Here is a 17,152-nt window from a genome sequence, read left to right as displayed (position 1 = left end):
TCGGTCTGTACCTAGTCGGGGATGTCTCCCAGTTAGGCTACTCAGGGGTCAGGGACCCACTTGAGCAGGCAGTCTGTCCATTCTCAGATCTCAACCTCTGTGCTGGGAGATCCACTGCTCTCTTCAAAGCTGTCAGATGGGGGCATTTACCTCTGCTGAGGTTTCTGCTGCTTTTTGTTTAGCTATGCCCTGTCCCCAGAGGTGGAGTCTACAGAGACAGGCAGGCCTCCTTGAGCTATGGTGGGCTCCACCCAGTTCGAGCTTCCCGGTTGCTTTGTTTACCTACTTAAGCCTCAGCAATGGTGGGTGCCCCTCCCCCAGCCTCACTGCCACCTTGCAGTTAGATCTCAAACTGCTGTGCTAGCAACGAGGGAGGGTCTGTGGGCGTGGGACCCTCTGGGCCAGGTGTGGGATATAATCTCCTGGTGTGCCGTTTGCTAAGACCCTTGCTAAAGCGCAGTATTAGTGTGGGAGTTACCCAATTTTCCAGGTGTTGTGTGTCTCAATTTCCTTTGGCTGGGAAAAGGAATTCCCTTCCCCCTTGCGCTTCCCAGGTGAGGTGATGCCTTGCCCTGCTTCAGCTCTCGCTGATCGAGCTGCACCTGCAGACCAGTGCCAACTGTCTGACACACCCCAGTGAGATGAACCCATTACGTCAGTTGAAAATGTAGAAATCACCCATCTTCTGTGTCACTCATGCTGGGAGCTGGAACAAACATACAGACTATTATAAGAAAGTACTGTTACCAGTGAGGGTGGCAACTGAATGAAGTCCATCTGTAAGTATTTAAATGATCCATCAGTAGTGGAAATATGCCACCTGAAGTCTTGATTGCTTTCCCCGGATTATGAGTTTGACAGCCCAAACATAGGTTGTAAACTATTTTAGCAATTTGGGAATAGTCATGCCAATTGTGTCTATTCCATAATGAGTTATGGAGTACACAACTTTTAACAATGGCAGCTTCAAAGACTTAGGAAGGCCCTCTGTGAGTCCACCCTTAACATCAAATTTATATCCAGTTAGATACCAATTTTGTTTTTCCAAATTGGATTAATTGCAGTGTTTATTAAATAGGTCATCGTAAGAGAGTAGACTTGGATCAATCTTACGTAGTTATGCAAATTACATATTCTAACAGTTTCAGCACTAACTGATTTAGCATAAAAATCTGCTAGGACATTCCTTGATATTTAGGTGCAGTTTTACAAGTATGGGCTTTTATCTTCATGGCAGTCTGTATAGTAACAGGATAGCAGAAAGGAGTTTATCTAGTTGGAGTCCGTTTATGATGTGGGTTCCACAAGAAGTGAGAAGCTTTTATTGTTTCCATAATGTGCCCAAACCATGCACTACTTCAAAAGTATATCTACTGTGTGCATAAGTATTTACTGACTTGCCTTTAGCTATACAATGAACCCTGGAGAGAGCAAAAAGCTCCACAGGTTGAGCTGACTTAAATTGAGAGAGTTTCCTTCTCTGTTAGCTGATTTTGGGTGCTAAGGACATAGCCTGCCTGATATTTTCCTTCCAAGTTTTTGGCATGGGACCCCTGAACAAAAAGTATTAGTGCAGAATTATCCGACAGAGTATTTTAATCAATGCAATGGACCACTATTTCTGATACTACACATAATGTATTTGTGACCTTCACCATTATCAGGCAGAGAGACTAGAATAGTGGGATTAAGTAGGCTTTAGCATTTTAGGTGGAGATTGGAAGGAGATGGGGAATTTCATAAGATGTTAGTTTAATTGCTGAAAAATGCTGAGTTTGGTTGGAATTTAATAGACTTTCCACAGCATGTGGGACTTGCAAAATTAGCTTGATTCCCTGAAATCAGCTCAGATTAAGCTTTTACCAACATGACTGCTGCTGCTACTGCTTTTAAACCATTAGGCTGTGCTTTAGCTACTGAGTTTAGTTGCAGGCTATAATATATAGTGGGCCTATTTTTGCCTTCATGTTCTTGAGTAAGAACTCCTAATGCCTGATTGTTATGTTCATGGACAAACAAGGTAAAATATTTAGTACAATTAGGAAGTCCTAAAGCTAGGGGCTGTTTTAAGGCCAATTTCATTTGGCTAAAAGCCTACCCATGACTATTTTCCCAAAGTAAAGGCTCTGGTATTGCCTTTCTAATGAACTCACACAATGATGATGCCCTTAAGGAAAAATTTGTGACCCAGCAATATCTTGCAAGACCAAGAAAATCTCTTAATTGTCTTTTGGTTGCAGGCTAAGGAAAACTTTGAATAGGTTTTATTCTCTCAGCAAGAAAGAAATCCTTTTAGCAGTCAGGTCATGTCCCAAATAGTGAACTTTTTCTTCTGAACACTGCAGTTTTTTCACTGAAACTTTGTGACCTTTATGTTAATTGCTGTAAAAAGTAAACTGAGTCAATTTTGGGAGATTATAACAACAGGTTATCTACATACTGAATAAGAGTAGTATTCCAGGAAACTATAGGGTTATAAAGTCCTGATGCAATGCCTGGGAAAAATATAAAGAGGCTTCAATAAACCCATTACAGTCTGGGTTTACTGCTGATTTTTCCAATAAAAGCAAACAAATGTTGACTCTCTTTATGAATTAGAATGCTAAAGAAGTCTGAATAGAGGTCTGTTATTGTCAACCACTTTGAATCAGCAAGTACATTAGATAATAAAAGTATTAGAATTTGGGACTACAGGAAACCTTAGTATAACAATTTTATTAATTTCCTGTAAATCTTGAACACATCTTTGACCTCATTCATTGATTTTTTAAGTGGTAGAATTTGAGTATCACAAGGACTGGTACACAGAATTGTAAGTCTTTGTTTAATTAAATCTTCTACAATTGGTGAAGGCCCTTGAATTGCTTCAGATTTTAGTGGATATTGGGGTAATTTAGGCCAAGGTTTAGAATGATCTACTTGAACTTTTATAAGTTCCACACTTTTAATCCTCCCTATATCAGTTGAGGAAGAGACCCATAAGCATTCAGGGATTTTAAATAGGTCAGGGGTATTAGAAGCCTGAATTTCAAACTTAGCAATTTCTAACTGTAGAGAGCATAATATTTCTGGTTCAGGAGAGTCAGGAAACTCTAACATTAGTCTCCCTCTGAGGATAATTTTTTTTTTTTTTTTTTTGAGATGGAGCTTTGCTCTTGTTGCCCAGGCTGGAGTGCAATGTTACGATCTCGGCCCACTGCACCCTCTACTTCCCAGGTTCAAGCTATTCTCCTGCCTCAGTCTCCCAAGTAGCTGGGATTACAGGCATGCGCCACCATGCCAGGCTAATTTTCTATTTTTAGTAGATATGGGATTTCTCCATATTGGTCAGGCTGGTCTCAAACTCCTGACCACAGGTGATCGACCCACCTTGGCCTCCAAAAGTGCTGGGATTACAGGTGAGAGCCACTACGCCTGGCCGAGAATTTGTTTTGGAGACAAGGTCTTGCAGTGTTGCCCAGGCTGATCTTGAACTCCTGAGCTCAAGCAATCCTTCCTCCTCACCCTCCTGAAGTGCTGGATTACAGACATCAGCCACCACACCCAGCCAGAGGAGAATTTTATATGCTCTTTTGGCTTTGAAATTAAGTCTTGCCCTAGCAAGTTTTCTGGAGCATTATCACATGGTAAAAATATATGTTTTTTTTTTTTTTTTTTTTTTAAATGACCCTAAAGTCAATCGGACAGGTTCAGATATGGGAACTTCTTGAGCTTGATTCGAAACTCCAGCACAGAAATGACCTTATTACTTTGAGGGATTTGTTCATGTATTAAAATGGGATTTATGGTAGATAAGGTGACTGTAGTATCCACCAGGATTGTACAAGACTCTCCACTTATTTTAACATGTTTCTTTATGTTTATTTAAGGGTGTTGTTAGGAACAGTTTGCTGGAGAATACCTTAGAACTTCTTCCGTGTTGATTATCATCATGACAGTTAAAATCTCTTGGGCTTTCTCTAGTGGTCTGAAAGGAAGCTTATTGGTGGACTGATATAAAACCCAACAATCTCTTTTCCAGTGTACTGGTTGTTGGCTATGAAGGGAGACACCTTGGGGTAAAGAATTTCTTGTTGTAGGACCTCCTGATTCTGATTTAAAATAAAAATGAGAAAGTCCCTTTAGTCTTGGTAACTGTTGTAATTGGATTGACATAGGCTTGTTAGCTTTTTGGGTTTTTTTCTTGTTCTAGAGTCCTCTCAAAATGTTCAGCTAAGGCCAGCCCTTTAGTCATATCTGTAATTTCCCATCCTAGTTTATGTTTTTAATTAAACTACTAAGTTCAGGACAGAGTGCATTTATAAATACAACAGTCCCTGCAGGAAATACTCCTTGTTGTATTTAGAGCCCAGAGTGTTTCACAAATAGTATTTCTAAGTGAATTCTGTCATCTGAAACTGGGTCATCCTTTTTGCCTGCAAGATTATGTGAGGGACCAATCAATTTTTTGTGGAAGAATCTTATGAAGTGAATTTAAATGGTTTTCAGCATTTTTTTCTAGCTCATTTTGGCCCTCCCCATGAGGAGGTTTTGAAGGAGTCTTTAATACCTTCCTCGCATTTGTCCCATTTTGCCCATCATTTTCATGCTTTGTAAAACCCTAATATCATGTGAGTAAACTGGCGAAGATTGGGGAGTCCTGGATCATAAGCTCGTATGAGGATTTTACATTCCTTAGTAAAGTTTTGAGGATTTTCCCGTAAATCAAGGAAGTCCTTTACCATGGCTCTAAGCTTAGACCATGAGTAAAGGTTATGGCAAAAAGGCCTGGCTGATCAAAGGGTCTTGCTTTGTATGGCATCTAACTTCTCTTATCACCATCTTCAGGGTGAAAGGGTAATTTAGCAAAGAGGTTAGTGGACACTCAGAATATTTAGGCAGAGTTGTATAAAGAGAGGGAACGGTCAGGGTTAGTTCATGCAGAGTATAGTCCTCTTTCATCTGTTGCTTAAACTTATGTGTTTTTTGCAAAGACTCTTTTAAGGAGGCAGTTTTTAAATTTATTTAGTCTTGTAGATGCTCTGCATACCAATTAAATAATACATCCCATTGTTTTTGTGGGTTTTTCATTTTTTTTCTAATTTACCTTTCAAATAAATAATTTTATCCCACTTAAAACTTCCCCACTGTGGCCATCTTAATTTTACATTGTCTCTAGTAAGGTTAGCCCATTTTTCTGAAAATGGTTAAGGTATGGCTGCTGGGATTGGCTGAGACCCAGCTATTGTCACAGAAGCATACTCCTAAGTTAGGTTTTCAGCTTGTTTGCCTACAAAGTTAGGTTGTGGTTTATTCATAAGAACTTCAGTTTGTGGGTCTGGAGGGTTTCTCAGGCCAAATTTAGTTTGACTTAACATCCTATAAAAGAGACTATGATGAGATTCCAGTTGATAAATGGAGAAAAAGTGAAAACAGTTCACACAACAGAAAATACAAATGGCTAATGAGGATTTTTTTATATTGTTAATTTTACTGAAAATAAAAAGGAATGTAAGTTTAAAATTGAGAAACCGTTTTCACTTGCTGAATAGTTTAAAATATTAGGAAATATTTTATAAAATATTCATTCTTGGGTAGGGTAGGTTGTAGAATAGAAACTGCAGAGCCAGTGCATGTCAGAAGCACTGGTCCAGCCCACATTCATGTTCTTTGTATTCCAGAAATTTCACTTTCAGGAATCTACCAGAAAAGAATCAGAGCAAGGACAAAGCATTACTTACTGTCATACATAGATAAAATCAGAAACTATATAAATGTCTAAAAATGGGAGAATGACTAAGGAAACTGGTGTGTGTACAAAAAGTAATACCACTTCTGATTTAGTTTGCTTATACTGTTATTAACATGGGAGCATGCATGCCTCTGATACAATGTTAAGTGAAAAAAATTGGGATATAAAATTATCATAAATTAGATCTGCATTATGTTTTCTTAACAAGCATAGAAAATATATTGGAAGTAGATATGTTAATTTTTGTAGCAGCCAGCGCTGAGACTCACAATAGGCTAACACGCTAAGCTCTCTGGGCCAGGGAAGGGTGGCACTCATTTCTATAGCTCGAGGCTGCACTTTTCCCCTGCTGGAGCCAGGGAGACTGGACAGCTTGGTCCCAAGACTTGTCCCCACAGCCCAACACACCAGCTGTGGCAGTCGGCAACTAGAGTGCCTCTTCAGGTCTAACCCTGACCCATCCTTCCTCAGTGGGCGGGTCTTCCCTGCAGGATCTCCAGTAATTCCAGCCAGAGGCTCAGGGACAGAATTTGGATCTCCCGGGGCCTGAGCCGATAGTGGGAGGGGTGGTTGCAGTCTCTTTGGACCAGCAGACTTAGCCTCTCCCACTGGTAGTTCTGAGGAATCCAGGCAGCCCAGACAAGTGGGTTTCGCCCCAGTGAAATACACCCTCTCCACCAAGGGACAAAGTGCTTCATTAAATGGGTCCTGCTCCCCATGCCACCCAACTGGGTGAGACCCTCCAACAGGGGTTGTCAGACACCCTATATGGGATAAATCCTACTGGCATCAGGTTGGTGCCCCTCAAGGTCAGAGGTCCCAGAAGAAGGAGCACGCACCCATCTTTGCTGTTCTCCAGCCTCCTTGAGTGGCATCTCCAGGCATGGGAGTGAATCAGATGAATAAGGCCTGAAGCAAACTCCCAGAAAACTGTAGCAGCCCTACAGAAGAGGGACCTGACTGTTGAAAGAAAAACAGACAGAAAGCAACAACAACAGCATCAACAACAACAATAAAAAGGCCCCGCAAAAATCCCCATCCAAGGGTCAGCGTCCTCAAAGACTGAAACTAGGTAAACTCACAAGGATGAGCAAGAATGAACCAAAAAATGCTGAAAACCCAAAAGGCCAGAGTGCCTCTTCTCCTCCAAATGATCACGTCTCTCCATCAAGGGCGCAGAACTGGATGGAGGATGAGACAGACGAATTGATAGAAGTAGGCTTCAGAAGATGAGTAATAAAAAACTATGATGAGCTAAAGGATCACGTTCTAACCCAATGCAAGGAAGCTAAGAACCTTGATAAAAAGTTAGAGGAATTGCTAACTAGAATAACCAGTTTAGAGAGGAACATAAATGACCTAATGGAGCTGGAAAAAAACAGCACAAATACTTCGTGAAGTATACGTAAGTATCAACAGCTGAATTGACCAAGTGGAAGAAAGGATATCAGAGTTTGAAGACCACCTTGCTGAAATAAGATACGCAGAAAAGAGTAGAGAAAAAATAATGAAAAGGAATGAACAAAGCCTCCAAGAAATATGGGACTTCATAAAAAGACTGAACCTACGATTGACTGGAGTACCAGAAGGAGACGGGGAGAATGGAAACAAGCTAGAAAACACAATTCAGGATATTATCCAGGAGAAATTCCCCAAGCTAGCAAGACAGGCCAACATGCAAATTCAGGAAATACATAGAACACCACTAAGATACTCCATGCGAAGAGCAACCCCAAGACACATAATCGTCAGATTCTTGAAGGTCGAAGTGAAGGAAAAACTGTTAAGGGCACCCAGAGTGAAAGGCCAGGTTACCTACAAAAGGAAGCCCATGAGACTAACAGCAGAACTCTCAGCAGAAACTCTATAAGCTAGAAGAGATTGGGGGTCAATATTCAACATTCTTTAAGAAAGAATTTTCAACACAGAATTTCATATCCAGCCAAACTAAGCTTCATAAGCAAAGGAGAAATAAAATCCTTTCCAGACAAGCAAATGCTGAGGCATTTTGTTACCACCAGGCCTGCCCTTCAAGAGCTCCTGAAAGAAGCACTAAATATGGAAAGGAAAAACCAGTACCAGGCACTGCAAAAACATACCAAAATACAAAGACCAATGACACTACGAAGAAACTGCATTGACTAGTGTGCAAAATAACCAAATAGCGCCATGATGACAGGATCAAATTCACACATAACAATACTAATCTTAAATGTAAATGGGCTAAATGCCCCCATTAAAAGACACAGACTGGCAAATTGGATAAGGAGTCAAGACCCAACAGTGTGCTGTATTCAGGAGACCCATCTTCCGTGCAAAGACACATACACAGCCTCAAAATAAAGGGATGGAGGAAAATTTGTCAAGCAAACGGAAAGCAAAAAAGCAAAGACAAAAAAAAAAAAAAAACCTGGGGTTGCAATCCTAGTCTCTGATAAAACAGACTTTAAACCAACAAAAATAAAAAAGACAAGGAAGGGCATTACATATTGGTAAAAGGAACAATTCAACAAGAAGAGCTAACTATTCTGAATATATATGCACCCAATATAGGAACCCCCAGATTCATAAAACAAGTTCTTAGAGACCTACAAAGAGACTTAGACTTCCACACAATAATAGTGGGAGACTTTTACATCCCACTGTCAGTATTAGACAGATCAAAGAGACAGAAAATTAACAAGGATATTCAGGATTTGAACTCAGCTCTGGATCAAGTGGACCTAGTAGATGTCTACAGAATTCTCTACCCCAAATGAACAGACTATAAATTGTTCTCAGTGCCACATGGCAATTATTCTAAAATTGACCACGTAATTGGAAATAATTGGAAGTAAAACACTCCTCAGCAAATGCAAAAGAATTGAAATCATAAACAGTCTCTCAGTGCAATCAAATTAGAACTCAGGATTAATAAACTCATTCAAAACTACACAATTTCATAGAAATTGAACAGCCTTCTCCTGAATGACTTCTGGGTAAGTAATGAAATTAAGGCAGAAATTCAAAGAAGTTCTTTGAAACCAATGAGAACAAAGAGACAATGTACCAAAATCTCTGGGACACAGCTAAAGCAGTGTTAAGAGGGAAATTTATAGCACTAAATGCCCACATCAGAAAACTATAAAGATCTCAAATTGACACCATAACATCGCAATTTAAAGAGTTAGAGAGACAAGAGGAAATTCATCCAAAACCTAGCAGAAGACAAGAAATAACTAAGATCAGAGAAGAATTGAAGGAGATAAAGACACGAAAAACCCTCCAAAAAATAAATCCAGAAGCTTGTTTTTTTTTTTTTTTTGAAAAAATTAACAAAATAGATAGACTGCTGGCTAGACTAATAAAGAAGAAAACAGAGAAAGAAGAATCAAATAGACACAATAAAAAATGATAAAGGGGATATCACACTGATCCTACAGAAATACAAACTACCGTCAGAGAATACTACAAACACCTCTATGCAAACAAACTAGAAAATCTAGAAGAAATGGTTAAACTCCTGGATGCATACACCCTACCAAGACTGAACCAGGAAGAAGTTGAATCCCTGCATAGACCAATAACAAGCCTGAAATTGTAGTAATTAATAGCCTACCAACCAAAAAAGCCCAGGGCCAGATGGATTCACAGCTGAATTCTACCAGAAATACAAAGAGGAGCTAGTACCATTCCTTCTGAAACTATTCCAAACAATTGAAAAGGAGGGACTCCTCCTTAACTCATCTTATGAAGCCAGCATCATCCTGGTACCAAAACCGGGAAAAACACAACAACAACAAAAAACTTCAGGCCAATATCCCAGATGAACATTGATGCGAAAAATCCTCAGTAAAATATCGGCAAACCGAATCCAGCAGCACATCAAAAAACTTACCCACCATGATCAAGTCGACTTCATCTCTGGGATGCAAGACTGGTTCAACATACACAAATCAATAAATGTGATCCATCACATAAACAGAACCAAAGACAAAAACCACACGACTATCTCAATAGATGCAGAAAAGGCCTTTGGTAAAATTCAACATACTTTCATGTTAACAACTCTCAATAAACTAGGTATTGATGGAACATATCTCAAAATAATAAAAGCTATTTATGACAGATTCACAGCCAATATCATATTGAAAAGGCAAAAGCTGAAAGCAGCTTTTGAAAACTGGTGCAAGACAAGGATGCCCTCTCTCACCATTTGTATTCAACATAGTATTGAAAGTTCTGGCCAAGGCAATTAAACAAGAGAAAGAAAGGGTAGTCAAATAGGAAGAGAAGAAATCAAGTTATCTCTGTTTGCAGATGATATGATTTTAGATTTAGAAAACCCCATCATCTCAGCCCCAAAACTTCTTGAACTGATAAGGAACTTCAGCAAGCTCTCAGGATACGAAATCAATGTATAAAAATCACAAGCTGTCATTTACACCAACAATAGGCAAGCAGAGAGGCAAATCATGAATGAACTCCCATTCACAATCACTACAAAGAGAATAAAATACATAGGAATACAGCTATCAAGGGATGTGAAGGACCTCTTCAATGAGAACTACAAACCACTGCTCAAGGAAATAAGAGGGAACACAAACAAATGGAAAAACATTCTATCCTCATGGATAGGAAGAATCATGATCATGAAAATGGCCCTACTGCCCAAAGTAATCTACAGAATCAATGCTATTCCCATCAAACTACCATTGACATTCTTTGCAGAATTAGAAAAAACTATTTAAATTTCATTCAGAATCAAAGAAGACCCCATACAGCCAAGACAATCCTAAGCAAAAAGAACAAAGCTGGAGGCATCATGCTACCTGACTTCAAACTATACTACAAGGCTACAGTAACCAAACAGCACAGTACTGGTACCAAAACAGACATATAGACCAATGGAGCAGAACAGAGACGTCAGAAATAACGCCACACATCTACAACCATCTGATCTTCGACAAACCTGACAAAAACAAGCAATGGGAAAATGATCTCCCATTCGTAAATGGTGCTGGGAAAACTGGCTAGTTACATGCAGAAAACTGAAACTGGACCCCTTCCTTACACCTTATACAAAAATTATCTTAAGATGGATTAAAGACTTAAATGTAAAACCCCAAACCATAAAAACCCTAGAAGAAAACCTAGGCAATACCATTCAGGGCATAGGCATGGGCAAAGGCTTCATGACAAAAATGCCAAAAGCAATGGCAACAGAAGCTGAAATTGACAAATGGGATCTAATTAAACTAAAGAGCTTCTGCACAGCAAAAGAAACTATCATTAGAGTGAACAGGCAACCTATGGAATGGGAGAAAATATTTGCAAGCTATGCATCTGACAAAGGTCTCATATCCAGAATCTACAAGGAACTTAAACAAATTTACAGGAGAAAGACAAACTACCCCATCAAAAAGTGGGCAAACGATATGAACAGACACTTCTCAAAAGAAGACATTTATGTGACCAACAAACCTATGAAGAAAAGCTCAACATCAGTGATAATCAGAGAAATGCAAATCAAAACCACAATGAGATACTATATCACACCAGTTAGAATGACATTTATTGAAAAGTCAGGAAACAATAGATGCTGGAGAGGATATAGAGAAATAGGAACACTTTTACACTGTAGATGGGCATGTAAATTAGTTCAACCATTGTGGGAGACAGTATGGAGATTCCTCAAGGATCTAGAACCAGAAATACCATTTGACCCAGCAATCGCATTACTGGGTATATACCCAAAGGAATATAAATCATTCTGCTGTAAAGACACATGCACATGTATGTTTATTGCAGCACCATTTACAATAACAAAGACATGGAACCAACCCAAATGCACATCAATGATAGACTGGATAAAGAAAATGTACATATACACCATGGAATACTATGCAGCCATAAAAAGGAACAAGATCATGTCTTTTGCAGGGACATGTATGAAGCTATGAGCAGTCATCCTCAGCAAACTACCACAGGAACAGAAAACCAAACACTACATGTTCTCACTCATAAGTGGGAGTTGAACATTTAGAACACATGGATACAGAGAGGGGAAACAACACACATTAGGGCCTGTTGGGAGGTTGGGGGTGAGGGGAGAGGACTTAGAGGATGTGTCAATAGGTCCAGCAAAAGAAAAAAAAAATTGACAGAAAAAATGATAAAAAAATAAAAATAGGATAGTTTCCTTTTGGCTTACCTGAAGTGACTATTTTAGCTATTAGTTCAAATATTTGGAAAATTTAAAATCTATCAGATTTTCTCGTGACAGCATGTAGAATAGAAAGTTACTGAAAAGTCAGTTAGAAGCTAATTTTTCAGACTGCAAATCATATATGTAGAATTATGGCTGTCTAGACGTATGTTTATGTTTATCATCAGTATATTTTATAAGACAACTCATATGTAATTAGAAGTAGTAACAGCTACATAAAATAGAGCATTTTCATTTAAAACAATTCTGATGGGTTAGGATGGAAGGAAAAAAATTTTGGTAGAATTTAGCTGGTTTCTAAAGAACAGCAGAAGAGAAGACTGCCTGAGAAAAAATGAATAACGTGCCTGCAGTTTTAAACCTGAGTTTGAATGCGTACGTTTTTCTTAGAGCTGTGTGGAGTCTGGGAAGCAAGTCTGTGTTTTCACTTTATGCACTACTGGTTCTATTAATGAATACCACCAGGTGACTGGCAGTTTTCTAAGCCAAAGAAGCCTGTGTGTGGGATCTAGGGAGTCAGGTTTAAGAAAAAGATGTCAGCGACTTAAGACCCGTGTCACGTGACTCCCTCTACTTGCCAGCACTAAGGCTGTGGATCAAATTTCAACTCCAGGCAGTCCTTCCAGCCATGTGGGTTCAGCGGAAAGAGAAGCAAAACCAGTCTTCCTAAAATGTTAGAAGCTGCGCTTCGCTTACCTCGGGGACTTTGGATTGGAAGCTGTTTTTCACATCAAAGAATATGTGCTGAATGGAATTTTAGTATTTTGCTGTCATTTTAATATTTTCATCTGGTCTTCCTCAGTTCTTCTGGACGCTTCCTGAGAGAATGGGGGCAGGAGCTCTAGCCATCTGTGTAAGTATAGGCCTTCTTCTGTCTTCTGTGTTTACTGCCAGTTTTTAGGAGAGGGCCTTGCCTTCCTTGTTTTGATGAGATGTTTTTGTGTAACTTATTTTTCCTTCTCAGGAGGTGGGGAAAGATTTGTTACTTAAATTCCTATCTACTTAAATGGGTATTAGGCAGGATTTGGGGTGGCATTCAGCGTATTTGTGCACTTTAGTTTCCAAAAAAGGTGAAAGATGCATGCTGATTTATTCCGTTAAGTCAACTTGATTTCAAGTAGAGCACTTTCAAGGGTTTTAGACTTTCTTGTCCCTGAATAGTTAAACATGAATGCTTCATTGTAGCTATTAGAAAAATCTTGCGGCTAGCTTGAGAAGGAATTGAAGTAACCATTAATTTATTACTTTTGAGTATGTGCGTGACATTTTTCTGTTTTATATTTCTATTTTCATGTAGTAATTCTGGAGTTTCTGTTTCAGCATAATTTCTGAAAGTGATGGTGGAAAAGCCTGGTTGATAAATGTTTGTGTATCCTTAAACTGTAGAAATGAATGGTTGTTATTACACAGTAGCATTCATAAATAACACTGAAATAAAACCCTTGGGAAAATGTGCTTATTTCTGGGGTTTTAGAATTTCTAAATTATTCTGCTGGTGCTTGTACAAAACCTTTTGTAATAATCAAATATTGTCCATTATATAATTTATAGGATGCTGTAATTTAAATTTTGATTGTACTATGTAGAAAATGCATACATCTGTATGGGAATTATACATATTTGTATTGCAAGTTGCTACTGTATTCCATAGGGACATTTTATTTTCTAAAATGTATTAAATGAGAAATATTCTTTATTATCACCTTAACTGCTCACTTAAAAAATCACACTCAGGCCAGATCCTCCTTTTTATTTATTTATTTATTTTTTGCTTTTCAGAAAGAGCTGCAATTTGCTGTAGTTCTGAAATGTTTAGAAATATCTGGGCAATTTTTGACACACACACACCAAATGGTCACCAGATGGTAGACAAGCCCCATAGATTAAGTTTTCTTAGTGAAACTGCAGGATGACCTTGTTTCCAGGCTCAAAACTTTTCAGCACCCTGTGTGTCACTCTGTCTTTTCCTTTTAACTCTGAGGCTTAGTAGCATGCAGGTAACCATGTGGTTATTCTTTTTTTTTTTTATCACCCCAAAGAGTTTCCTTCAAAATCTGATTTATCTATGTGTAAAATACTGACTTTTATTTTACTGCAGAGGTGGCCCTTCTATTTTTCTAGCTTTATAAAAGAAACAATATAGAACTGAAAATGTGTAGAATGAGGCAGCAGATTGACCTATTTGTCATGCAGATTGGTAGTAATCTCTGATTGTCTGATTAGATCTTTACTTCTTTCCCTTGACCTGCAATATATTGATCTCTACCTTGATTGGAATGCACACTAACTCATGTATAAAACTTTATATTTTCCCTTAATTTATATCCAAAGCATGTATAAAATTACAGTTAAAGTTGACATAAAAATCACACAGTTTAAGAGATTATTCACTCTGGTAGATGAATAATTCTCAATCGTTTCTACCCTTCTCCTTAAGGTTGGCCTTTGATTGTGCTATGTCTCGGTTTTACTGTAGGAGGAAATACATTTTCAACAGTTGTACCATAGCATGTCTGGAAAAAGATAGCTTTTGGAGAACAACACAAAAAATCATAACAAAAAAGGGAGAACTAAGTCACACATTAACACATTTAATGAGCTGATATACTACTTTTTACTTTGTGTAGGGGTGAAGAGAAAGCTTTTCCTCTGCTCTTTCTGCAATTTTATAGAAACGACTGGCAATAGATTAATAGGACATAAAGAGTTGCAAATTTATTAATGTGTGTATGGATATGAGAGTCCCACAAATATGAGATTCAAAGAAGGGCCAGGTGGTTGAAGCTTAAATGCCTTCTTTTTGGGGAACAGAGAAGTAGGGAGCTGCAGGTAATTTTAGAGAGGTAGTAAATAATTTTTCAAGTGAGATTCAAATAATTTAAAAAATGGATTCAAAGAACAATGGCCTGGGACAGCGTTTCCCTGACCTATGGTGAGGTGGTGGAAAGGTGAGGGGTGGAACTTCACTGTGAAGGAAGGTTGTCTTTTTATGCAGATAAAGTTTCCCAGCCAATCTCTTGGAGCTATCCTCAGAGGAACAGATGAAAAGTCAATGTGGATATGGTGACAACTTTTAGTCTCTTTTCTGATGGATAATTTTTCATGGTTATTTGATGAGATTCTCAGGAAGTAGGTCTTAAGACAATTGCATTTCTTTTGGAAAGAAGCTTCCTTAATCAGATAAGGAAATTCCAGAGAGAGTCACTCTCAGTGCTTTAGGAAAGAAAAAGGATCAGAGAGACTGAGGGCGGGTCGGGAGAGTGGAAAGGCAGAGAGAGAGCTTGGTTCTGAGGCTCATTTCTGAGACCTTTTAATTAAAAGTACCCAGCATGACAAAGCTATCATATTTTGGGGTATAGCTTTTTGAACCCCAACATTTGGAACTTATATACTTAGACATATATGTAGCAACTGCTCAAGTATCCTGCTGCTGAAGATAGTAATACTTCAGACAGTATAATGAGTACTAGATATTTGGTGTGTGTGTGTGTGTGTATACTCTTGAAGTGGGACACAGATTGGTTCCAATAAACTCAGTTTCTATGTCCATTGATGAACCTACTTTATCTTCCTCATTTCTTTTTAAAACTCTTTGCCATGTTAGTGTTAAGAAATTTTGCTGCTCATGATACTACAGTAGGCTCAAAAATGTATTGCCAATCATGTACAAAGAAAATTTAGCTGCTTTACTGTAACAAATCTGTTTTATTTTCAGTAAACCACCTATCCTGAGGCAGCGTAGGAAATTATAGTTGCCAATTCATGTTATTTTAGTCTCTTCTAGTTTTAAATGTCACTTTTGGATGATTCTGTTTCTGTCAGGTGAATCGTGAGTCAGATTTTCTGCTTCTCCTGCTGTTCTGTCCAATATGGCATCAGGATGTATTAAAGACCGGTGGGCTGAAACTGGTAGTTTGCATATTTTAGTGGATGAAGAAGGAGGAGTTGAAATGCATGTGTAGATTCTTATACTCTGGATATTATGATTTCTGGTGAATTTAGGTCTCAAATCTATGACTGGTGAATTTGTGAATTGGTTCTCTTGGTAATATCAGTGCCTAACAGTCCACCCCTCCTGATTTGTCCCCAGTTCATGCTGGTGCTGATAATTTCAACAATGTCCCAGGCCTCGTAGCCTTTCTCTCTAACTTGGGGACCTCTGTTCCTGTAGTCTTACAACCTGGTACCATCAGCTATCTTCCACATACCCCATAGCACAAGCAGGAACTTACGACTGCATTACAGAAAGTCATGTACCAAATTGAAATATTCCATTCATGGGATTTATTGAATCAACTTAAATCACGGCAAGAAGAAAGAGGAAAAGGATGAGGGTAGGTTTATCTACTTCGAAAGGTCTTAAGTGGGAGGAAAGGACCACACTCCCTGAATTCTGTGTTACTTAACATTCAAATGTCCTGTTGCTCTTGCCTTCTCTGCCACATCAGCCTTTCCTGATCATGGTAATATGTATGGCAAACACCATTCTGATGAGGTCTCAAATGGAAATGAGGAACATGTTGTTGGAAACTGGAGGAAACATGATTTTTTGTTACAAAGTGTTGAAGAATTTGACTGAATTGTGTTTGTATTCTATTATTTTGTGGAAGGAAGAACTTGTGAGCAATTAAATTGTATATTTAACTAAAGCATTTCGTTATAGGAAATTAATATGTATCAGCCATGTCAACAGAAGCCAGGAGCTATTCTCCAAGACAAGGGAAGAATTACCCCAAAGGCAATTTAGAAATCATCAGAGCTATTACTCCCATTCCAGGCCCAGAGTGCAAGTTCCTTGAAGGCAGAGTAGTTTCAAAGGAGGGACTACTGTGCCTGGTGCTTCTGGGACTTCAGAAAGTGCTACCTAGCACCACCTCCTTACATCTTAGGCTCAGCTCCCACACTGTAGTGCCACACTTCACAGCTGCCCAAGTGTGGCTCCAACAGGCCCAGTGAAGCAAGGTGGCTGCCCTTCCGAAGGGTACAGGCAGCAAACTTTAGTGACCACATAGAGCTGCCTCTGCCAGTTCACAGACTGCATGAGACATGGTAGCCTGGCTGCCCCTATATAGGTTTCAAAGGATGGGACCAACATTTCAGAGACACAGTGTGAGATTTAGGCAGAGAGTTGCTGCAGGACCAACCCACCAAGCCGTTGGGGCAGGAGCACCTAGAGACTTAGGGGCTCAACCTCTGCCCAGCAAAGCTGTGGG

At 39.0% G+C, this 17,152-nt stretch overlaps 1 protein-coding gene across 14 annotated transcripts in view; it reads left to right on the top strand.

The window, feature by feature from the left end:
* FAM13A (family with sequence similarity 13 member A) overlaps positions 1 to 17,152 on the top strand; it is a 376,873-nt gene that overhangs the window by 41,856 nt on the left and 317,865 nt on the right. For 5 of the 14 annotated variants that reach the window (XM_078002007.1, XM_015138773.3, XM_028848613.2 and 2 more), the window contains exon 1: positions 12,545 to 12,792. The exons of 6 other annotated variants lie outside the window; for them this stretch is intronic. Coding sequence is in view for 4 of the 8 variants with exons in the window: in XM_028848613.2 (XP_028704446.2) it covers positions 12,766 to 12,792 (27 nt within the window). In the remaining 4 variants the exon portion in view is untranslated. Of the gene's footprint in view, positions 1 to 12,544; positions 12,793 to 17,152 lie in introns of those variants that run through there. 3 more of the 14 variants (XM_078001999.1, XM_078001998.1, XM_078002005.1) reach the window with 1 other exon arrangement.

The sequence above is a fragment of the Macaca mulatta genome, chromosome 5 (assembly GCF_049350105.2).
Source record: "Macaca mulatta isolate MMU2019108-1 chromosome 5, T2T-MMU8v2.0, whole genome shotgun sequence".
NCBI classification, from domain to species: Eukaryota; Metazoa; Chordata; class Mammalia; order Primates; family Cercopithecidae; genus Macaca; species Macaca mulatta.
This window is presented reverse-complemented; position numbering and strand designations above follow the sequence as displayed.